Raw genomic sequence first — 25,058 nt, 5'->3', positions numbered from 1 at the left:
AGAGTCTGTGCTGGATTACACTCCAATCTCCCCAGTATGACCCAGCCAAACACTGGTGCTCTCTGGAGGTGATGCTGCTGTGGAATCTCAGGCGAACAGATTTAATGAATGCTTTAAATTTTTATAAAATTGACTGAATTCATTGCCAGTGGTACTGAGGTAGTTTCAAGCCTTCAGTTGCCATAGCAACCCTATTTCTAAAATACAGAAAGCCAGGCTCCAGTACATGTGTTGTCCCCCACCTCTGGGGCAGACTGCCTCTGGGCCAAGTAATAACAAATATGTATCCTCCTGCAATCCAAAAGCTGAATGCCTTCCTCTGAGCCAAAGACTGGCATTCAAAACATCCCTGTGATTGACAGATACAGAGGCACAATACAGATACACAAATAAAAACTGACAAAAAGAACACTTAACAAAAACATAAATGCAACACTTGGTTATGCTTTTATTTTTCACGAGTTAAAATGACAGATCTTATCCTTTTTCTTGGCACACAAAAGGCTTTGTTCTCTCCATTTTTCATTAATTTGTTAAAATCAGTGTTAGTGAGCACTTTGCCATCATAATCCATAATCCACCCCCCTGACAGGTGTGGCACATCATTGCTGATTAAACATAACCATTACTACTGCTGGCTCCGTTGCCATAGCTCCCAAGGCTAATGGGAAGGGGGGTTGCCCTATGCTCCAGGCTCTACAGACGAGAGTCTTTGTTTAGATATTTTCATTTTGTGAGAAACAGTCGAGGTGGTTTAGAGTGAGCAAGGTTAGCGTGCTTGCTGTTTAAAGTTAGTGACCAATAGAAACGTATTTGGGAATGTGGAGTAACTCACAAGGAAATACTGTTTGGGTTAAATGCAAGAAGTGGGAAAGGACACCCTCAGAATCTCTGGACGGCATACATGTGTGATACTCTGTATGTTGAGCTGTGATTCTCCTCGATCCAGTCTTCATTAAATACTGATAGTGATCGATTGAAGTCTCCTGAGGTCTTTTTCATCTATTAAATCATCAGCTTTGAAAATTTCTTCAACATACACAATGCCTCAGATGTCCCAAGTTTTGATGGGGGGTGCCATTGGCATGCCGACTACAAGAGAGTCCACCAAACTTACTAAGCCATTATTAAGCCATCTCCAATGTCCTTTCTGTGAGTTTGGCAGTACATCCAACCATCCTTACAACCCTCAACCACATGTAACCACACCAGTCCAGGACCTCCCCATCGGGTTTCTTCACCTGCAAAATCGTCCGAGACCCGCCACCCAGACCGCTGATCCAACAGTTGATTGCAAAATTTAAGAATACCTGCACAGAAACTGTATCAGAGAAGCTCATCTCAGCCTGATGTGGAGGTCCAGGGCTGGCTCACTACGCCAGGTGGATGTACTGCCAAATTCACAGAGACACCACTGGAGACGGCTTATAGTAGTGAAATGAACATTCAGTTCACGAGCAACAGCTCTGATGGACATTCCTGCAGTCAGCATGCCAATAGCAAGCTCCCTCAAGACTTGTGACATCTGTGACATTATGTTGTGTGATAAAACCGCACATTTTACACATCTGGCTTTTTATGACAACCAGCCTGAGGCATACCTGTGCAGTAATCATGCTGTTAAGCCAGCATCTTGATTTACCATACCTGTCAGGTGGATGGATTATGTTGGCAAAGTGCTCACTAACACGGACTTCAACAAATTTGTGAACAAAATGTGAGAGAAATAAGTGCCTAGAAAAAGTATTAGATCTTTAATTTCAACTCATTAAAAATGGGAGGAAAAACAAAAGTGTTTATATTTTTGTTCAGTGCATGAGTTAAACCGTATGTGCTAAATAAAAATGAGCCTGCTCATGACCGTTCTAAAAGACGATGCTGAATTAACTTAGCCTAGCTCCTGAGGCAAGGTATTCAGTATGACGGGGGCCCTCATGGCAAAAGACTAATCCGATTTAGTCTTCATCCTCAAATGCAGTATTCATCGCCACACAGCAAGGCCACAGGAGCACAGATCACACTCTGAATCAGGAGGTTGGCAGTGTGTTTGCCTTGAAATGTGACAACTTTCGCATGGCGTCGCTAACCCCGGTGGAGATGCCAAAGTGTTGCTTGTATTCAGATAACACTGCTTCAATTACTTGTCGCTGAAATGTTAATGTCTATGTTTAATTAAAAGGGTTTTAGACGAGCGAAGGCATTCATTGTTGGATTCATATTAACAGAAACCAAAAAGCATGAGAGGACTGAGACAGAATGTTTAATACATTGGACAAAACACACAATTACATTTCATCCAATGTTACGCATCAAATATAGTATACTAAAGCTCTCACAAAATAAAATTAATCATACCACAAATAACAGTAACGACCAACATTGTCCATATAACAGCACTTGTAAATGGAGCCTCTAGTCTCTCTCATCATTCCTCTCAAACGCAAAAGCTGCTGTAGTGAAGGGAAGTTTTACGTGTCTGTCTGTCTTTGTTTCTCCATATTACTGCTTAACTGCAGCTCAGACGTTATGAAGTGAATAATGATGTGTGTATCCTCAGGCAGGCTGTTAAATCTCTCCTCTGTCAAACACAACCTGAGCTCTATAGGCAGTAATCCATCTAAAGTATAAAGTAAATGAGTTGCAACAAGTCTGGGCTTTTTTGAAGGCCTTCAATCCCTTGCAGCTGATTTCGACAATAATCATTTGAGCACTTTTTGAAAACATAAAAGACTGCAAGTTTGTTTGTTTTTTTTACTTAAGGGTGCTAAATACTACAAAATAACTTACGTATTTCACTTTGAGGCCCACACATCAAAAATCTGAATTCTGCTAAACTGAGACCAGGAGTCAAAATTAATCAAACTGAACTGCTCAGTCAATATCTACATGTCTCTAAACAGCTGAGACTTTAGAAATCGCTGGATCAGATAGGGCCGCCAAGCCATAAAACACAGCTGACGGTAATCTTAGAACATAAAACACAATAGACTCCGACTCCAGCATTAATCCTCCAACCTGACAGCTTAATGTTTCTGTTTGTATCCTGAGAGAAGCCTGACATTTGTTTCAAAAAACACAACAAACACACGCTTTTAAATCCAGTTTATGCCCCTGGTCCAACAGGCACATGTCACATCCTGTCTTATTCAAGTCAGGGAACAGGAAGTCCACTCTTAAACACTCAACGTCATTCATCACCTCTTATAATTTAGCCACCACAACTCTTAAATAGGACATTATAAAAGAGGGAATTAATTTTAAGCGTGAAGAAACCCAATTAAATCTCAGTGAGAGGGAGCTAATCAGTTTGTCATTCTCCCGCCGTGCGTGTGTGTGTGTCAGATGTACAGTATAGTAAGTGTTTGTGCATGCACATGTGTGTTGGCTTGGGTGAATGTATATTTGAGAGTGTGCATGCTAATTCTACACACCAAACAGAGGTCTATATTAAGCAGCGGCTGTGCGGCTACGTGCTAGCATTGTCAATTTGTTTAAACAAGTTCATCTTCTCTACTGTTATTAGCGCGAGTTCATTAAGATGCACAGCCAGGTTCCAGTGTTCATTCACTCATGCCTGGACCTTACATGCAGTGGGCATTATTCAGTTGCATTATCCCACTCTCCAGCTGACCTTTCTCAAGTGGAGGCCACCGAAAGGCTCGCTTCAGGCTTGCCTCGGCCAATAAACATCTGCAGGACAAGGGCTAATTAGAGGCTGCAGGAATCAAAACAAACAAGACAATATATACGAGGAGAAAAGGAGATCAGTGCAGCACAAGGTAGTTAAGAAACTTCAAAAAGCTAAAGGGCACCGTCAGAACGAGTTAAGTTAAAGTTAAGTTTAACTGCACAAATGATTTAAACAACAAAGTCAAGAAATGACATGACAGACGATGGCATAAACTGGATCCAAGAACATGGCATACAAACTAAAACACAGGCTGCGGAAACAATGTTAATGCCAACAGGAGCACAGTGGAGTCCATTGTAAGATGTGTGGGTGTGTGCATGTGCTTGAGAATACAGCATGTGTGTCTACTTTTCACTAACTCTTTTTCTCCTGACACTCACAACCAGAACAGGAACTTGTTAGTCTTGAAGGTGATGGACTGGCTTACAACATCCTTCAAGCCGGTACAGTTTCAAGTTGAAAAGCTTTCAGTGTGAAACCATAAAAACATCACAATAACCTGACAGCTCAACAAGTCAGCCAAGTAGACGCCTGACAGGCTGGTGTTGTCTGCTTTAGGCTACAGCCGATCTCGAGGCTTGAAGCAGTGGCTGAGTGGCTCACGCAGGGAGCTCCCAAGGCCATGATCAAAGATCAGGACCAAAAGTGACCAGCGTGGGTTGAAATGTTCTGTTTGGGGAGCTGGGACAAGCAAAATTGACAGCTTGGTTACAAACTGCTATAACTGTTCTGTTTTTGTTTGTTTTTTGCAGTCCTGTGAAAAGAAGCACCTTTCCCAGTTTGGTGACTGAAAATAGCAGTAAAATCCAGTATTGAATTTAAACTCCTTCCCCTCACAATCAAAGCTCTAAATGGTCAAGCACCATCATATCTTAGAAAGCTCATAGTGCCCTATTATCCCACTAAAACACTGCGCTCTGAGAATGCAGGCTTACTTGAGGTTCCTAGAGTCTCTAAAAGTAGAATGGGAGCAAGAGCATTTGATTATTAGGTTCCTCTTCTCTAAAACCACGTTCCAGTTTTGGGCCGGGAGGCAGACACTGTCTCCGCATTTGAGAGTAGGGTTAAGACATTCCTCTTTGATAAAGCTTAAAGTCAGGGCTGGCTCAGGCTTACCTTGGACCAGCCCCTAGTCAGGCTTATATACACCTAGTCTGTCAGGGGACTTCTTATGACACTGAGCTCCTCTCTCCTCTGTCTTATTATCTGCACACAGTCATGTCCCATTAATTCATGTTATTGACTTCCCTTGAGCTTATTCTTCCCTTATTTTGCAGGTTCCCACGGATCGGATTTTAGGGGGTTTTTTTTGTGGGTGTGGAGGGTTCCTTATCCATTGTGAGGCTATATAAAGGCTATATAAATAAAACTTACCATTTTATGCAGCTAGTGACTTAGTTGTTAAATACTTTGTTAGTACAATGTCCTAGTCATAGGTCTGACATGAAAACTTTTCAAATTAAACCCTAGAGCCTAACTGTAAGCCATTATTGTAATGAACTTGTATGTATAGCAGATTTAAAGGTAACCTCTAACACGTTTGACCACTTGTATTGCGAGGAGCAATGCTTTACAGTATGACAGCAGAGACCCCGACCTGCTGAGTAACTGAAGTCGTATATCAAGCAACAATAGGAATAAATTTCATTTTCAAAACTTGAATAATTAGTGTCCTCAGTTCCCAAACTCTTACTGAGTGTTGCTGAAAGAAAAGGTGATGTAACACAGTGGTCAATGTGCACCTGTCCGAACTTGTTTTAACGTGTTGCAGGCATCAAATTCTGAATTTTATTTATTTATTCAACTGGGACAGTGCACAGCTACTTAGCTGCACAAGAGTTAGCTATAAGCTAATTTAATAAATCTGCAGTCCCTGGGCAGGAAACAAAGAATAATTGCTCTGCTAAAAGACACTATTGTATAAAAACCGCAGTTACAAAAAAGAACATATTCATGTCACAACGGCTTCAGATTTCAACAAGATTTCATAATGTTAGATCAAGTGTTTGAATTCATGTGTGTTGGGTACATGATTGAGTGTATATTAACAAAAAACAATAAAGTTTACCAGTTTGAACATTAAATATCTTACCCTTGTACTGTATTCAATAGAATATGGGTCAATAAAGATTTGCAAGTCATTGCATTCTTTTTATTTATGTTTTACAAAGTGTCCCAACTTTTTTGGAATCAGGTTTGTATAAGTGGGGCCCCAATTTTTCTGCATCCTTGTTTGTATCTCGTATCTCTGGCTAGCAAACATGGTAGTAAACAACGTAGTTACTTTGCAATCTATTAGATTTCTTATGTAGAAATAAACAGGGCAAATGGTCAGTGGATCTATAGCAAGAATACTGAAATCAGATAAAAATGATCTCGCAAACACTTTATACACTATACACAAATATATACTGCCTTTTGATAGACTTTTTCTTCAGAAAGTAATGTTGTAATGTAACAATGCAAACAAACTTATTCTTCTGTACTTGGCCGAACACAAAGAAACTTGACTGCAACTCTTTCCATGTTTTCTCGTTGCTTTCATTTCAGTTTCTATGGAATAGTTATAATTTGTTCTGTTCAGAGTATACCTAATTTAACTAAGTGAGAGTACGAGAGCTAAAAGTTAACTGGAAAAGAAAAAATGCTGCAGTTATCTGACCTCAATATGATTAATAATGACAAATGTAATACATATTTCATGCTCTGCAGTAAACATTACCATCCATGTTGGTTATTCTCGATGTAACAAAGACAAATTAGTGTCATTTATTTAATGCACTGCGGAGTAGAACTACACACCTTAAAGAGCAAATACAAAACTCCAGAGTCTGTCAGGACAAACAGAACTATTATATATTGTGGAAAATGAAAAAGAATCATTCATGTTTTATAGTTGCAAAAACAAATTTGTACCTGATATGACTGAAAATGGGGCCAAAGCAGAGGACTGATGCAAATTGTTGTTTGCTGTCAGACACTTAGTCTGGCCTGCAGGGCTGCTTTAGTATGATGCAACTGTCGGCACTGCTGCAGTCATCACAGCCGACTGCCACCCAAGTGATGCTGACCACACGCCCTCTCACATAAAACACCCTCTATCACACTTTAAAAAAAACACACATGCAGACACACACACAGTCTCCTCCTTCACACAATGTCTTATCCTCCTCCTCTGCGCTCCTCTGCCATCTTTACAGAATCTCTTTGTGCCTTTTCCTCTCCTCTTCCCCAGTGTATGATCTGATCTGAGCTGCGCCAAGCTGAGCTGGCCTGAATAAAAAGGCTAAGAAAGCCCTGGCTGAGTGAGGAGAGCAAGAGCAGCTGTGGTATAGCTGACCCAAAACCTAATAACCCTAATTAGACAGGACACGTAGGATGAATGGGGTGAAGCCATATGAGGTAAACAGGAGGAAAAGAATATAAAAATATGTAAATGCTCAAACAGACAGAAAATAGATAAGGACAGAGACAGAGTGGGACTGGACGGGAGGACAAGGGAGATCTGATAGCAGTGCTTGGGGATCACATACAGCACAGAGGAATTAGTTTTTATTGCCACTATATAGAGACATGCATCAGGAGTCCCTGTCTGAACTCTAATAAGGGACACTGTAGTTAACTACTGCACACCTCGACACTAGGGTTGGGTGACTGGACGAATATATTGGCTGCTGACTGAGTGCATCGGCAGTTCGTTCTTCTGGGTGATTTTTTAGGTGATTTTTGTCCTTTTATAAATTTAATGGTCTGCCTCTGAGGAACGAGTATGAGCTGGCACAGTATTAAAAGGAAGTAAGATACCTAGGTCTAGCTATGCAAGACTACTCAACTACAGTGTCTTGAAGGCTAACCAAGTCACACAACGAGGCCAGCAATGGCAGAGAGAGACAGTGGCAACTTATGTTGATATCTACCTCAGCGAATTAAGAGTTTATTTCAACCAAGCTAGTTTTGGTGATTGTTGGAAAGACTTAGCAAGATGGTTTCTGTTTCTACAATGAGTTCACAAGGCAATTTAGCTCGTCTAGTTTGTTGAAAGACAAAAAACTGGAATTCCGAAGGGGTATATATAATAAAAATAGGTGTAACAATACTTCCTTTCTTGACTTCTTGTGAGTTAATTTTGTTTATTTATTAGACTAAAAGAGCTACTTGTGCTCGCTGTTGGGCTGAAACTGACTGGTTGGAAAATCTTGACATATTGCCCAACCCTTTGTTCAAAGAGAGTAAGTATATGCACATCAAGTAGGTGCAAGGCTATCAAAAAAGAGCATGCATAAGGGAAAAAATAACACCTGCTACGATACACCCACTCCAGGTCAACCCTGGAGTAAGTGTATCGCCCCAACCCTATCCGACAGCTCTACTTGAGGGTTTCTGGCGAGGTGGAAGTTGAGTTGAAGTGTGACATTGAGTTTACTGAAGATGATTAACAAGCAGGTACAGCAATTGAATCTAAGACCAAAGATTCGCAATAAAACAATTTGAAACTTGCAGCTACTTGCAATATGCCAGTCAGCAACGTTCTTAATATCTGCCATTTTACACCAAAGTGACAAGATGAGACAGTACATCATGTCGATAGCAACAACCCTCTGTTCTAACTTCCAGCTTTTCAGGCTCCTGAATATAATTTGTAGCCTCTTAAATATAAATGAGGGTAGTGAAATATTTAATTCAGTTGCATTGATGAAAAAACAAATAACCTGAGCTTCAGACGGACTGAATTCCTAAATACGCCACAATAATTCAGATAACCAGCGCCAATTAATCTGTCAGTGAGTATGTGTGTATGGCATATGCACATACAGTGAGGAGCAGCAGGGACCCACCATCCGACAACCGATATACCATGAGGGCAGAGACTGACATATGTGTCAATAGCCACAGGGATGTAAATGAGACAGACTCAGGCCCAGTGGGAATGGAGGGCTGTTGTCAGAGAAAGCCACCGCAAGTGAACACGCCGACTGATGACAGTTTGTAGCAGACTTTGCCAGCTGACTTCGCTACAAGCCAATTGGCTGTTGAAACTGGTGACACGCCTCACGTTCTAAAACCAGTTGAGTCGCAGGTAACACCATCAGAAGGCTTGAGTCGAGCAAGTTCACACCGCTGCTACGTTTCTCTGCAACATTCTAAAATGGTTTTATTCCGTCGCAAATCTCTGGTCTAAACTGCGCTTAACGTACTGACTGATAAACACAACGTCCTTTCATTGTGTATTCTGCTTGCATTTATATTTTTGCACACTTTGTATGTACTTCGTTATGTCAGTGTGTGGAATCTGCACATCAATATGTTTGATTAACAAAGTTCAAAGTCGATTCTGTTTGCTGCCCTTGTGGCAATGCGAAGAAGCATTTTTTAACAATCATTTTTGGACATTGTTGCTGATATCTAAAAGTTGAAAGCAGAGATCAACTGGACACGTCTGAAAAAAGAAGGGGATCATTAGCCGGACTGGTACCAAAGTTACTGTTAGGCTATGTATATTAGATCCATGTATGGGTTACAAAAACAGACACTTTATCTTTGCTTATGTAGAATTCTAATTTCTTCAAAGTTATACAATAATCCATAACTCAGTTTTCACATGCTTCTTTCTGATATAATTACTTCTTTGAAAATATTTCATGCAATACATCCTGAAGTGAAATCCAGGCCGCTTGTCTGCTTTCCAATTTAACTGAAGAGTTTCTTTAAAATATTACATGTCCACATTTTCAGAATATGTAATCATGTACTGTGATGTTACATAAAGCCTCGTGGCAGGTGGTTCTTAGTTCTCATATTACAACTGGGACCATTTCATAGTCGGCAAGGACACTGTGACTTGAAAGGAAAACGCTTTCATCTTTTTTTTATTCATGGCAGAAGGGAGACCCAGCCGCAGGGCATCAAAGGTTCATTTAAACATCTTAAACTGGGTGAGGCCTCAACCAGAATATGGCTAATACTGGGTTACTTTGTAAATCTAAATGGAGCTTGTGTCTCAATCTGCGTTTCTGACTCACTTCAACACAGCTGCTCCGGGAAGAGACACGGCTGAGAGACGGGAAAAAAGGAAGAAAAAGAGGGTGAGAAAGGACCAATATAGACATCACAAGCTGTGCTGTCCACTCTGAACTGAGGTGAAAAAAAGATACAAAGAGAGATGAGTTAAGAAGTGTGAACACATGAGAGCAGCAGATGGACCAATAGAAAAGACAGAAATGGTTTATAGAAAAGAGGGAAAAAAAAAAAAGGCTAAATCTGGCCCATGGTAGAGACACAGCTCTTTGTCACTGCTGCATCACACGGCGAGCTCCGTGAGCACTTGGATCACACATTTTTTGGGTTGTGTAGTATTATTACTTTGAAACGCCGCAGTGATGACAATGTTAAAGTACAGTCTGTCAGCTTTAATTCTGGGGTGTTTTCATCACAACCGGATCAACGTTGAGAGAACTAAAGCCCTCTCTTAGTGCATGTTCTTCTGGTCTACGGGTGCCAGAAGTATTTGGACAGATTAAGATTAGGTTTACATTTGAAAAGAAGTCACTTTCACCATCAAGAGTCTGAATTTTAATGTACACTGACAGGACTTTGTATGAAAACAGCAGATTAAATGACAGTCTGCTGGTAGCTATAGATAATCGCAGCACATGGTACAGTATGCTTTTTAGTTATTTGTGCATGAACCTGTGCGTCCATGATGCTAAAGGGGCTACAACATCATGGTTTAGCAACACAGACTATTAAAGAAGTTGACATAGACCCAAGGTCTGAAAAGTAAAGTCAATAGAGTGGTGCAGGGATGAGGTTTTACTGACGTTTTTCTCAATGGGATTTTTCCATTGGATTTAGATGACGCTCTGTAGTCTCATGTAGACACTCATGTGGCAACCATCTTTTTTAAGACATGTAAGCGCATTAAAATTTATGAGTGGGGTATTTACTGATGTATTTTACGTCATAGGGCAAAAAATTAAAGTCTCTTAAGTTTGTGTTAGCCACGGACCTTATTTCAGGAATCTAACCAAAAACCCATTCAAAAAAACCCATTAACTAAATGACAAGGGGACCAGGAGTGCTAAAATGCTAACTCATTTTGTCGTTTTAGGACTCATTCTTGCAGCACTCCAAGCAGCAATGCTTTAAACCTGCATTCTTTCTAATGGCCAGCAGGGGGCAACTTCACTAGTTGCAAAAAAGAAGTCAGATTGTATAGAAGCCTACGAGAAAAAGACCCTACCTCTCACTTGATTTATTACCTCGGGTAAACATTTTCCTAATGAGTTTATGGGTTTAATTGCTAGTTTTCAGTCTTCTTTAATACAGCATGATGTTGATTTTGTAAATCATGCTCCTATTTTGAGTAAAAAAAGGTATTGTATTGTTTGGGGTGGAAACGTGCAAGTCGTTGGCATGTCCGACTAACCAGCTTTCTAGTAGTAACTGAGCATGACATTTAAGAATGAGGAGCTCATCATCAACTCACCACATTAGTTTGTTGGGTTGGGCTTAACGTTACAGAGTATGTAAGTATATTCTCCACAGTGTGCACTGGTCCTGAATGCTGTCAGGGTTTAAGCTAACATTAGCAGCTCTGTTCTGCTCTTTGTTGGATTGGGGACATTTACACTCAAGCAACCCAACGATACCCAACGATTTTCTGATGTCAATAAAAAAACATGCTATTTCAAATTCAAACTGAACAAATATGTGAACCAATCAGCCAAACAGAGCAACGTTGGAATGAAATAAATAAATAATAAGCTCTATGTTGCGATGCTCCAAGAACAATGCTGTTTCTTCATTCAGAGTTACATGTTTCCAGCTTTAGCCTCAATATTTTAGTAGGTTATCATGTGTGTAGCCATCAATTGTGAAACGAGTTACCTAGAGACATTAAAGAGTCGGCCAGCGGCTATGTTCTCAACCAATTCATTGAGCTAATGTAGTTATAGCTACAGGTGACAACACTCACTAGCAAGAAAGATAATTAACAGTGGTGGTGCGAAATAGGCAGGTGCATTTGTCTACCTATGTTTGACCTCAAGGACCAATTGTTTTACAAATTACTAGGAATTTCGAGCAGTAAATCTGCCACTGTTTTCTCTGTAAACTGCAGCAACATGCATGACTCTAGCAGTCGTTCCCCCACTGAGCTCCATGCTAAAAGTAGCAGAGATAAGCTTTTACACACATGTAAATCCTTAAGCTACATCGCAGAAACATTAAGTTTTAATACTGTTGTGATGATTTTACTGCACTGTGGGTCTTTAATTATTCATCCACATAGAAATTAAATGCCCACAAATTGTAACTGAAACAGTGAAATCATTATTGCGTAATGCTTTTGCATTCAAAGGCATAAAAAAATGTGCAACTTTTCCAATCTGGTTATGGACATTAATCAGTTTATACCTACAATAATTCAAGTAAAACCAAATTTAAGCCTAGAAAGGCTCTTGCACTTAGACCATGTACCCCAAAGCAGATTCACCTGCATTATTCCGAGAAGAATTTAATAGCACGCATTATGCAGTATTTTGGCTTCTCAAGGGTCACATGCTGGTGCATTACACAGCAAAGACAACAGGCATTATACTGTTCGTATTCTCCTAGTTTTTGCTGCATCCCCCTCTCTGAACAGAGGAGATTCTGAGTCGGTGGCTTGTAATTGTTGTTCTTGTTCTTGATGTTGTTTGTGGTTAATTAATGAGCTTGCGGATCAAAGGGAGAATCCCCGATCCCACTGGAAGTTTCGACCCATATCTCCTCTCTATCCTCCAAAAGCACTCTCCCTCTACTTATCAATACAACACAGCAGATATAAAAATACACCATGGGAAAACAAAACAACAAAAAAGAGATCTGCTGTAATTGTAACTGCATAGTCACAAGACTTCTAATGTAGTGAGTGTCTGTTTGTTTATTGGGTGTGAGTCAGACGTCTGCTGAACAATTTGGGTTAGGATGATCCAGCCTTTGAGCTACAGACGAGTTAGTTTATAGCACTACTGTATGATGTAATGAGGCCTCAATTTGAGGCGAAAAGACCTGCTTTCTAAATCTAAACTTCATGAATTTTCAAGGCACTTTCTCATGACTCACATTTGCAGGAGTCTTGAGTAAGACTATGCTGTTCCACAGCAATGACTGACCGCAACATACTGCCTCTGCACAGGTTTGATCGGGTTATTTTACAGCAGCTGCTCAGATTTCTGCCTTTTAGAAACTCATCTTCCAGCCTGTGTTATGGTTAACACATTCAAGCATCGTAACACGTTTTGTTAACAAGCCAAATGGGCAGGATTAGTTTGCATAGTGATATTATCTCTTAAGGCAATTCTACCGGATCTCTGGCAAACCCATTCTACTGAAAATATGCCTGTATTATACTAGGCTGTATCTTGGACTGGCTCAATCTCAGAACTCATTGGCATCAGTCAGTACGTTTACATGCAGCTTGAAAAAATGGAATTATTGGCTTAGTCTGACTGAAACCGGACTTTTAAATGCATGTAAACAGCTTAGTCTGACTGAAATTGGACTATCCGTAGCTCGACTAACACACCTAGATAATATGATCGAAAATCGAACTATTGCTGCATGTATCCACTTAGTCCGACTGGAGTCTGACTCGGCATTCTGCGCATGCACCACTTTTTCTTTTGCGGGCTTTCACCCAGAAGAAGAAGGAGAAGCAGTTCTGTATATAGCAGTGCAGCAACTCCCGGAAAAATGAACAAACAAACAAGCAAACAAACACCATGGCGACAGAGAAGCAGAAGATGCACTTCTGGACGGACGAGGAAACTACATCCATCTCCACCATCTTCATTCGTCATTAGCTTCCTCTTCGGGCCAACCGGAACTAGCTCTATATTAAAAAGGCCTATCTAGGCGGAGTCAGACGTACTTTGTCAGAAATTTGATTTTCTCTTCTGCATGTATACTCAGACAAGACCGGAAATCTGACTTGACTTATTAGCCAAGCCATGAGCTTAGCTCGGCTACTGAGTGTGATGAGCAGCCATAATTTTACAGGGTTCTGGTGTAGCCACAGAATACCCGAATAACAGATATCCAAGACTTCCTCTTCCACGCTCATTATTTACAGTTCGTGTAGCAAGAGATGTGAGAATGGAGCCTGAGTTGAAGGACAACCAATTTCTATAAACAGATACCTGCATTTGAATGCAGACTTTTTTTTAAAAAGTGAATATAAAGCTAAATCATCTGACAATAGATGATGGGCTAAGAGATTCCATATCAGCCAAATGTGTTCTACCTCGTTTGCTCTCCATGTGGAGAGTGTTTACTAGTGGGCAACCAAATGTGAATGGTCAATACTACTCGGACTAAAAGAAAACCACAACGTTTCCAATATCAAAATCTTCCTATGTAGTTATATGTTTATAGAGATCAGGACCGGATGGCCATCATCAGAGATTGATAACGGTCATACAAACTACGTCATGTATCTTTAAAGCCCCTGAAAACCTTCATGCCTAATAAAGCAAGAACAATTGCATTTCAGTCTTCATGAGTGAATAAACTTTGCTGGGTTGTCGTGGTGTTGGGTCAGCTGTCACGTGACCACGTATGGAAGGTGATATCAGATGGTAGTATTGTAGATGTAGTTGTATATATTTGTAGTTGGATTTAGTCAGACAAACAGCAGTCTTTTGTTGCCAGCTTTTCCTTGAACTTCACTTTGTTTTTTTAACCAGCAGCTTGGTTCTTGAAAAGTTCTTCAAAAGATTTAAATTTGGCTTTTCAGAAACACAAAGACATCCCGACATCACTTGAGAGGAGTCCTTGAATGTCTTGTTTCGCAACAGCCAGAAGTGGCTTCAAAAAAAAAAAAAAATCTAGGTGAGTTTGAAAATCTGAAGTGCCTGAGGAGAGGTAAGCCTCTACATTTGTCTGTGTTTCATCTAAAAACCGCAGCTGAGAAATCCTCCTTTTCTAGGACTCCCTCCTTCATTATTTTCAGCTTGCTTGACTGCGGCTGCTTTAGTTGTTCTGGAAATGTATTCTGAGCCTATGACAACTAAAAGACATTGACAATAGCAATACTGACAACACCCTGATATCACTCTATCACACAGGGCAAGACATGCAATAGTAACAAGGTAATGCCAGATCCATGCTGTTCATTTTATTGTCGTAATCGATAAAACTGTAATTAAAAACAGTCACATGCCAGTGAGTGTGAATGGTTTGCTGGCCCAAGAGTTCAGAGAGGTGCCTCTGCACTGTATACCTTGAGTCTGACACCAACAGCTTGTGTGCACTGATAAGAGGATGTGTTACATCACTCCCTGCCCACCTTTTCCTCATCACTCGAGCCTCACAGATCAATGTCATGGCAGTTTTGCGGTTTCTCGGAAATCTCAGTGGACATGTTAACTGCATTATGTAATTTGTTTTTATTACACACAGACAATGAAAAGCACCATGCAATAAGGCTGAAAATTAAAATGCTTACGCCTCTATCCCCTTGAGTTGTTGAGTAGTTTCTCTTTCTTCCCTCTTTGTTTTGATCTCTCTGTCAGTTTTTCACTCATTTCTTTCTTTCTTATCATTTCACTGTCTTTTCTTTTATTTCAGACAAGCACCGGTGCATTGGGGATATGTTCAAGTGCCCTCCCACTCTGATAGCTTTTTAAACCCACTTAGATCAGACATCCATGAAGATTCATGTGAGAAATCCCACTTATCCGGACAAGACTCCGCACATCTGGTGAGTGCGTGCACGCGTACATTAACACACCTCATATCGCTTTCTCGCTGTTGCAGCCAAGGAGTGAAGGAGTCGGGAGCGTGAAGCAGCAAGTAAGAGGGCGGCAGGAGAAGAAGAGAGAAGGTCCTGGAGTCATTAGAGAGTAAAAATAAATGCTTCCTCCTCAAGTTGCTGCAGTGTATCACGCCACATTCTTAGTCAGCTGAGGGAAGTGATGATAAAACATAAATCACACCAGAAATCAGGTGGAAACAAAAAATGAGTGGCCTGAGAGTGGAAAGGAAGACTGGGATCACTGGAGGTGAGTTCACATATTAGTCACACTCACAATAACACTCCAGCCAATTTGTAAATCATCTGTGTGTGTGTTTGGACAGGAAGAGGGGACCTGCACAAACCAAAACACAAACACTGGAAAAATATTAAACTCCAATAACTTGGCCCTGCTGATTAAATCACAGACCTTCTTGCTTTTTAGCGACACTTCTAAGTACTAAGCCCTCCTTCTGGCACAGTTAGCAAAATTCATGAATCTGTAAGCAGGTGCTCAGAAAATTTCACCAGTACCTTGTTTTAATTAGAAAGGATGCACACTATAGCACTAATCGTATTCTATACTCATTTGCAAATGGAGATACAGTTCAATGAAACTGCCAGCAAAGCTGCACTTAATAACAATTTTCAACTGATCAAGTGATTGTGTACTTGAAAAGGGGTAGCTCATAGTACAAAACCTGCAGAGAATTATCGCCCAACTCTCCCATTCCCCTCAGTTCCACAGCATTTTTTTCTCTTTTGAGCTCACTGTTTTGGTTTTCCAGCCTGACAGCCAAAAAAGTTTGGATAAACCAACTGTACACTGACATATCAAAGGGCTGCCAGACAAAAGTAGTAACTAGCTGGTTAATATAGTGGTATTCAGTACCTCAAGAGCTGCCTACTGTTCAGGAGTTGTTTGAGATCAAAACTGGATGTCTGGATATAGTGTGTGGCCTGTGCCTGCACAATGTCCTACAAAGCATAAAGCTACTCTGCAACAGTGCAAAAGCAACACTGTGGCTTTTCACAAGACATCACATGGGAGATGTTCCATTTAAAACCCCCTTACTCTCAACCAAAATTTACTGGTCGGTCAGTGGCAGTAACTTGCAGTGCAGGGGGGCAGCAAAACACTGCGTGCACACACAGCGATGACACAGAGCTGGTTAAAAATCGGTAAAGTTTCCTTTTAAAGCGGTGACAGGCTGCCCTATTGCCCAAACTTACTTTTAAATGACTCATTCAGATCATTTATCTCGTGACTTTTTACAGCCTGGTGTCCACTTAGCAGTACAAGTGAACTGAAGACGATGAAAAGAGCATAGAGTGCCTTGAGATTTGGCTCAAATATAAACAAAGTCAAAGTCAATACAATGCATTAGCATCATTAAATTAAAACTGAACTGGGTCACAAACACGGGCGTGTTTCCCAGGTTAATGAAGGCTGAGCTCCGTCCAATATTTATTTGTGTCTGGCAGGCCTGTATGTATCCAACAAGGCTCGATGTGACATTTTCAAAAAATCAATAACCTGGTGAGTCAGATTTTGTCTCAGTCGCTGAAGCAAGACAGCTGAATCAGGACTGCTGACAGCTGCTCATGTTAAATCGCACAATTTCTGAATCCTCACATCAGGACCGACAGTAGTGCCGCTGACCCTGAATGGACGCACACATACACACACTGATACACACTCTGAATATTAAGGCAACTCCTATTAAATCAGATTGTTGAAAACAGATCGTGGACAATGATGACAAAAGCCTGCATCTCCTGTTTGTTCTCTCTCCTCTGTGGTTAAGAAACATGTTGATATTGTCAGGCAGCACCAGCCCAGCCATTTCACAGTATTTCTGCTGGACAATTTGTCACATGTCAGGGATGAGGAAAACACTTTTGTTCTGCATGACCGGCCTATTCAAACAAAGTCATCAAAGCCTGGCTGGCCTGGGACCAAAAGAGAGGCTGTGCTGCGAACGTGTCCCGCACTGGTCCTCCATGCTCGCTGCGAAAGCTCAATCGAGACTGACAGCCAAGCAAATGAACAAATAAATAAGTAAACACCATTAAAAATGAACCACACATACATGTGTATAAATAAGTGAAAACATAGTTTGGCCAAACACAGGCGGGATTATTTCTTATTAAAGAAATATAAAAATGTGGATTCATTATTCATGTAGACGCCCCTCACATCTCGCTACCCATTAAAAGTCTTTATTTCTCTCTGCTTGTCACTTTAACTGGGAAGAAACTGGAAATAGCTCCCATCACCTGTCACACAGTTGGTAACATTACGCCTGCTGTCCAGTTATTAAAGATCTTCACCAAGTGCTGCAATCGATATCATTGAGAAGATCCTGCTCAGGGAATAGCTCTTGGCACTGTTGAGATTTTGAAATCAATGCAGCTGCAGAAAGTGCAATTCTCTGCTTTATTTAGATCGAGTAGCTTGGTGAGGATTTTCCCCTGCACAGCTCTCACATGGCCGAAAAACTGTTTTTTCATTCTTTCTTTATCTTTGCCTGCTAATGTATTAATTCAGGTATTTCTCTGTGCAAAGCCCCGAGTGGCTCTGTGACATCAATAAATCATTACCACATATAAATTAAATTACTGTCAACAAACAACATTATTGGCCTCTACACATTTTTTTGCATTGTGTGGCAGCAGCTGGTGCTTGGACAGAAATGTAGTGGATTGCAGCGTTCATCTATACTAAACAGAGCTAATGTTATCTGAGGTTCTGGCGCTGGCAGATGATACAATGAATGGAATGCAGATAGAAAAATGTTTTTCCTCTTCAGTTAAACAAACAGGATAAACTTTAGACTGAAGAATCAACTTCCTCTTTGGAACAAGAAACAACAAGGTTTATGTGGTCTGTGCTGGAGTGAAAAACCCTGGTTTGTTAATGAACAGAAACTATATGAAGGTGTCGCACTGAATTTCATAAAGATATGTTTGACATTTCGGGAAACAGGTTTGATACTACTCATGTCTGTAGGACACATGAAGGAATAAATTAAGAAACAGCAACAAAGGGGGGGGGGGGGGGGGGGGGGGAATGGGGGCGATCCCTGATGGAAAGTTTGTTGGTGGGCCGATCCCCTTCAGTGGGATTGGTGGTAGCCCAACTGTCAACTCACATTTTTTTTTGTTTTTTCCCTTTCTAAAATTAAAGCTTTCTCAACAAAAATAAAATCATTTGATGATGCTACTTCTGTGAGGGCCCCTGCTGCAATCCCTTGAGCCTGCCCTATGGTCATACAAGGTCAATTTACAACCCCACAAGACTAAAATCATCCACATCATCCATTTTCATTATCATTATTACTTATTATTATTCATTGTTCTCCCTACCTCATCTCTCCCTGTTCTCTTATCATTACTCGTTAGCCACCCTCGTTACAAACATACCTCACCCAATCATACGTCATGTCACAACACTTGCCAAACTCAACCTCCCAGTTTAACGTTAACTACTGTACTTACGTGTACCTATTTTAATGTTCCACTGTCTGTATGCTCTACATCATCCAATTGTCTTTTTGTGATGTTTTATTGCACCAATTATCCGGAGTCGTTCTGTAGGGTTATATTACACTAATAAAAAATACGATAGAATCGCTCATAAAAAAAAAAAAAAGATGAATGAAGGTAGAGCCTGCAGACAGTTGGTGTAGCTTATAGGAGTGGGGAAAAATTGATACAGCATAGTATATTTTTTTTTTTATAATTAAAGAAATTATGAATATTATAAATACAAGATAAACTTTACGCAGCCTACAAGAGTAATATAATCAATTGCTTATTCAGTCCACAAGAAACATTCTGCTGCAAAAAAAATGTTCAGGTGTGATGAACAGATGTTGCATAATTTACAGTCCAAAAAAATGTAATAAATCACAATATATCGCTCTATGTTTTATTGCAACACTCAACATATCGCAACATATTTAAAATCACAATAATATTGTATCATGACTTAAGTATCATGATAATATCGTATCATGGATCCTCTGGTTTGCACGTTATATGTTGTTTGTTTAAGCTATACACAAACCAAAATATAAAAGCTACAATTCGTGGTTGTTACAGCGAGTTATGTTCTGGACTAGCTCTTAGCTGAGTTTTGTCATTCCCATGAGGTTGCCAGGCAACCAGTGGACACGCAAGGCTTCACGCTAGCTGTTTTGCAGTCTTTATGCTATGCTAAACTAAGCTAATCACCTGCTGGCTCTAGCTTCATACTTAGACATGAAAACAGTATTGATATTCTCGTCTAACTCTTGGCAAAAGAAAAAAATGAATATGATTATTTCTCAAAGTGCTGAACTGTTCCTTTAAATGCTGTAGGCAGTACTTGTAATATAATTTTTTGACAACTGTCCAATTTACAGTTAGTTATCCACTGGAAAAAATGAACATATAGACAGCAGAACTGTGGCACTTCCTTGACGAGCATCATCATAACTAATACACAGTAAAGATTAAAAAGAGATCACACTCACCTCTATGAGTTTGCGTTCATAGCTGGCAGCCAGCTCCTCGACGTCTCCCATGAACTTATTCTGTGGGACAGGGGCCTGCTCTTCACTTGACCGCAACACTGACAGGGCTGCAGATAAAAGAGAAAGAGAGAGAGCGGGTTAGTTTAAACAGACGTGCAGATATTGTGACATGTCAATGACACACACTGCGAAAGAAAAACTCTTCTTACAACCATCTAGAAAGGGTGCGTTTCTGCGAATTATGCACATTGTGTCGTCTTCTGTAGCAAGCTGTGTCACCGGCGGCTGTTTGATGGGTTTTGTTTAAGCAGCGAGACAACAATGCAGGGAGCAGCAGATCTATATAATATAAACATTACCAGCCGGGCAAGAGCCATGAATTTCCATTTTATCTCATTAACATCACAAATTGAAATAGATCTGACTCATGCACATTACACAAACAACATATAACCAGATAGGAAGAGGCATACAAACACACACACACACACACACACAGAGCGGCACACATACATTATAAAATGCTGTAACACACACATTTATCCTTCTGGGAAAACTCTTTACTGTCCTGTCAATATGATGAACTCTTTCACCATCGCCTGTTTTACTCTGACTTTTCCATTCAGACAGCGCTTATTGTTTCTTTGCACTACTGTAGTTTGCTAACCGGCTGAAGTCATCACAGCGGAGCCTAAAGCACCACTTCTGAGGCCATAAACATCAACTAATCGGGTTCCCTCACCGAAGAATGGCAGAACTTAGCAGAAGTCTGTATGTTTTTTTGCAGAGGGGTGCTTGGGAGACGGATGGGTTTTTTTTAACCTCTGCAAAAGCAAATTATCACTGTTATATCACTGTCACCATACAGTGCACAGTTAACACCTTGACAAACACACTGAGGCTAAGAGGAGAAGGAGACAGGGAGAGATATATGAGCAGAGACAAGAGGAGAGAGGGAAGTACAGAAGTAGAGATTCAGGATGTCCAAGAGCTGCACGGGGCCCAAATAAAAGTGTGGCAACAGCAGTTTAGGGAGGAGTTTTAGAAAATATACAGTTGGACTGTGAATAGAAAAATGCGAACCCCCAGCAAGTGTCTGAATGTCTAGACGGAGTGAGGCAGGTATTGATGAAGGAGGCTGGCTCATTGTAGTTCCAAATAGATGGGACTGTAGGGGGAATAGCTGCTAAGAATCAATAGCAGGCATGGATACAAAAAAGAGCACTGTTTGATAAAGTCAGCCCAGTGGACTGCAGATACACACATACTCACACACACAACCATGCACTCTATATGTGCATTCTCAGACTAATAGATTGGCCTTCCCGGTGAGACTTTTTGTCCATTTGTCCATTCATTGCACTTTATTTCTCAGACGATGTTTGCATCTCTTTTGTGCTGTACTGAAAGGCACAGGGTACCAGCGGGGTTTAACGCTTCACTCAAAGGCAACTTGCCAATATATTTTGAGGAAAAAGGGAAGAGGGCTGAATCACATTACATTTAAAATCATGTTCTTTAAACTTCATAGGCCACTTCTCCAGCAGCCGATCAGTCCAGCAGCAGTCATCATGAGGGTGAGAATCATTGTTTTGTTTGTTTTTCATATTATTATTTTCAGCATTATTTGCCTTTATTGGAAAGATGAAAAGTGTCAAGGCAGACTGATAAGAGAGAATAGAGAGGGAGACAAAGAGGGGTATGACATGCAACAAAGGTCCCACAGCTGGAATCAATAAGGAAATGTTGCGGTTACGCGTCATGCGCTTTAACCATTCCAAATGATTCGGCTACTGAGGTGCTACAGGGTGAGCGCAATCTCTTTAAACAGATTCAGCATATGTATGCAGAGTCTGTAGGCAACGGGACAAAATTTTGATATCAGAAGTGTTTTCATTTCCATTTGTAGCCCAAGTAACGGAATGCAATCTCAGAAACCATCGGCTTTGTCTGATGACAATTTAGCTTTCTATTAGTTTTTCTTAATCTGCAATCATATGCAGCCATCTATTTATAGAGATTAGCTGAAATGACCTGGCTCCTCCTTGATCTCCTCTTGCTACATCAGATCAGTCCAAAATATTGCCCCTAGCCCCCCGCCGAAGCTTATCGTCATCACATCGATAGCTAAGGGTTTCCGAAACTGGGGTGAGAATACTTCAATGGAGAAATCATACAGCGTTTGAAATAGGCAATCACAAACTTAGGCTTATTTAAAATATATAGTACCGGTAAGGCTCAACTCTTTTTTGGACTCTTTGGAAAGTTATAGATAGTACCTTGTGCTTTTTTGGTACTATCTTGGTCAAGGTTCCAGATGAGCTGAGTTGATACAAAAGGGTGGAGTTAAAACACCACAGGTTGGTCCTACTGGTTGGTCAAATAGAACGGTCACTAGCATGACATAAAGACATCCAAACCCACCCGTTTAGAATAGTCAAACTACTGTTACTAGCTACCACAAAGTTTTCACTGTCGATTGATGAAATGCAGATGTTTCTCTGTTCAGCTGCAGATGAAAGGATCCAACAAGAACTGGATGTAGCAATAAGTGCTGTGTTGCATTGAAAGTGATGTCATGGCAGTTTCATGCGGCGTCGCTATAACAATCAGCTAAGACTCCTGCCTACATAGACAGGATACTACCTGTAACAGAAAACAAAATCGAGAGACGCCTGGTACTAAAAGTGAGACGAGTTGAGCCGAACCATACAGTGGAAATGAGACATATGAGAACCATATTCTCCACTCTCAAATAGGTAAGTTGCACATCAATTGTCAAATACTCTGTGAACCCATAATGATTAAAATACCCAAAGGGGTTCTGTTTATGATGGTATGAAGTGGAAGAAAGCTGGAAATTTAAAGATTTGGTATATTCATTTAATTGATTGGCTAAAAAATGCTTTTGAAATTGCTGATTAATTATTTTAAAGTAATCAGCTTATCTATTTGTTGTTTCAGTATTATTTTAGAACCCTCAATAGAATAAAAATACAGATACACATATAGAACACACACAGAGATATAGACCTCAAACCAAAATGACAGTTCTGTCATGCTAGAAACTAAATTACTGGCACAGCAAGAAAGTTACACACACACAAGCCATCCTTCAAACACGTATAGAATTTTGTATAGACACATGCACTCACTCTCATACACACACACACACACACGCACACACACAGGCTGACAGAAATGCATTATCACTGCTCCTGCAAAGGGCCCAGCAGCACAGCAATCCCCAAGCTTATCTTTGGCCCACCAATAGCTCTGTAGTGTATACCTCAGTCAGCAGCCTAATAGCCTAGACAACTACTGTACATGTACACGCAGGCGCACACACACACACACACACACACACACACAGAATGAAAACATATACATACTGTACAAAATACAAAAAGATGTACTTCCCCAGTGGGAGAGAAACTCAAGAATACACCAACATACAAAAATGGGAACAATGGCATAAAGGTGACTAACAAACACCTGAACACACACACACAGACACACACACAGGATTGCTGACGGTTGCTCTCGTGGCACCAATTTGCCTGAGCTCTGAGGTTTTTTTTCCCCTTCAGTTGGATTTCTGTTACCTGTCACATTGATAGGCTCTTAATAATGAAACATATACGGGATGTGTTGGTGAACAGGAGTGAGCGAAAGAGGTGGGTGGGTGAATGAGAGAGAGAAGGGGGCACGCACAGATGTTCCTGAGTCTAGGAAAATTGGGCAGACAGCTGGTCTGTAATAACAAAACTAACTGAGTACCGCTCCTTAGCAGCTGTGTGTGTGTGTGTGTGTGTGTGTGTGTGTGTGTGTGGGGGTGTGTGTGTGTGTGTGTGTCATGTAAACGTCAGGAGTGTTGAGCTACATATAGGAAATATGCTGCATTGTAGGTGCAACTGCTGCAGTAATCGTATCTGATTATATTAAATGTTCGTGTGTGTGTGTGTGTGCGTGTGTGTGCGTGTGTGTGTTGTGCCGTGCTGTCCCATTCCCAGAAGTGTGCATCCCCCTGGGTTTTTACCTGAGAGAGTGCCACTCTAGAGACGTCTCTCTAATGATCACAGTGTGTGAGATAATGAGCCAGTTTAGTGGGGACGTCCACTGAGAGACGGACACACACAGACCAGCAGTGGCTGCATCAACACACTGAGAGGAATTTCCCAGAAACTGGACTGAATGTTCAAAGCACTGCATCTAGGTGGAGGGTAGTTTACCACAGTTCATTTACACATACTACTCACACTGTTTTGATACAAAGCTGGTTGAAAATCAGCGAAGTGCCCCTTTAAAGACATACAAAAACACTCTGCTTGGAAAAATCTTTTGAGTCTGATTTCATTTATACACACGAAAGAAATCATAATTCCCTTAAAATATTCTTAACGTCACATCTACCCCTTCTCCCTCATTTAAAAATCCAGGACTTATAAATATGTAAATACTGTTTATTTACAAAGTTCACCTGCTGGACACAAGATGTCTCCTGTTTCAATTAAAAAGTCCTTTCTCAGTGTGTGTGTATGTGTGTGCTGAAAGTTTCCCACATAACATTTACGCAGAGCTTTGTGCATTTTGGACTGGCTTCCAAACTAGTTGTGATGTCACAAAATCAGGCTCACACGTACACAAGTTAAAATGAGATTTTAAGATGAGCACAGACAAACGTTCCCCCTTCATCACATGAATATAAAAACAACCTTCAGGTGTCAAACTCTGCACATTACATCATTCTGCACAGCGAAGGTCAAATATCCAAGAGAACAACGAACAAAAGGCATTTCTGAGCAGTGAAACTTTAAAAAACTAAAGCAGAAAGCAAAAGAAGGAAAAAGATATGTAAAAACAGCTTTGTTCTTTACCTAATTATTTGGTGGACATCAGAAAGTCTCATTTTAAAAATGGGACTGGGTCATAGTGCAGATCTCTTTAACTACAATCCATCATCTCAAACAGAATGATGTCCTTTTATGTCTTTTCATCCGTGGGAGAGACAAGCTGACACACAACAACACAGTATCAGTGACAGCATAATAACCTGCGCTGAACAATTTTA

General features: G+C 40.6%; 1 protein-coding gene across 1 annotated transcript in view; it reads right to left on the bottom strand.

Annotated features, from left to right (window-relative positions):
- snx29 (sorting nexin 29) overlaps positions 1-25,058 on the bottom strand; it is a 202,922-nt gene that overhangs the window by 78,404 nt on the left and 99,460 nt on the right. Inside the window, exon 15 of the mRNA XM_078163261.1 lies at positions 19,988-20,094. Coding sequence (XP_078019387.1) covers positions 19,988-20,094 — 107 coding nt within the window. The remainder of the gene's footprint in view (positions 1-19,987; positions 20,095-25,058) is intronic.

The sequence above is a fragment of the Epinephelus lanceolatus genome, chromosome 21, assembly GCF_041903045.1.
Source record: "Epinephelus lanceolatus isolate andai-2023 chromosome 21, ASM4190304v1, whole genome shotgun sequence".
Taxonomy (NCBI): domain Eukaryota; kingdom Metazoa; phylum Chordata; class Actinopteri; order Perciformes; family Serranidae; genus Epinephelus; species Epinephelus lanceolatus.
This window is presented reverse-complemented; position numbering and strand designations above follow the sequence as displayed.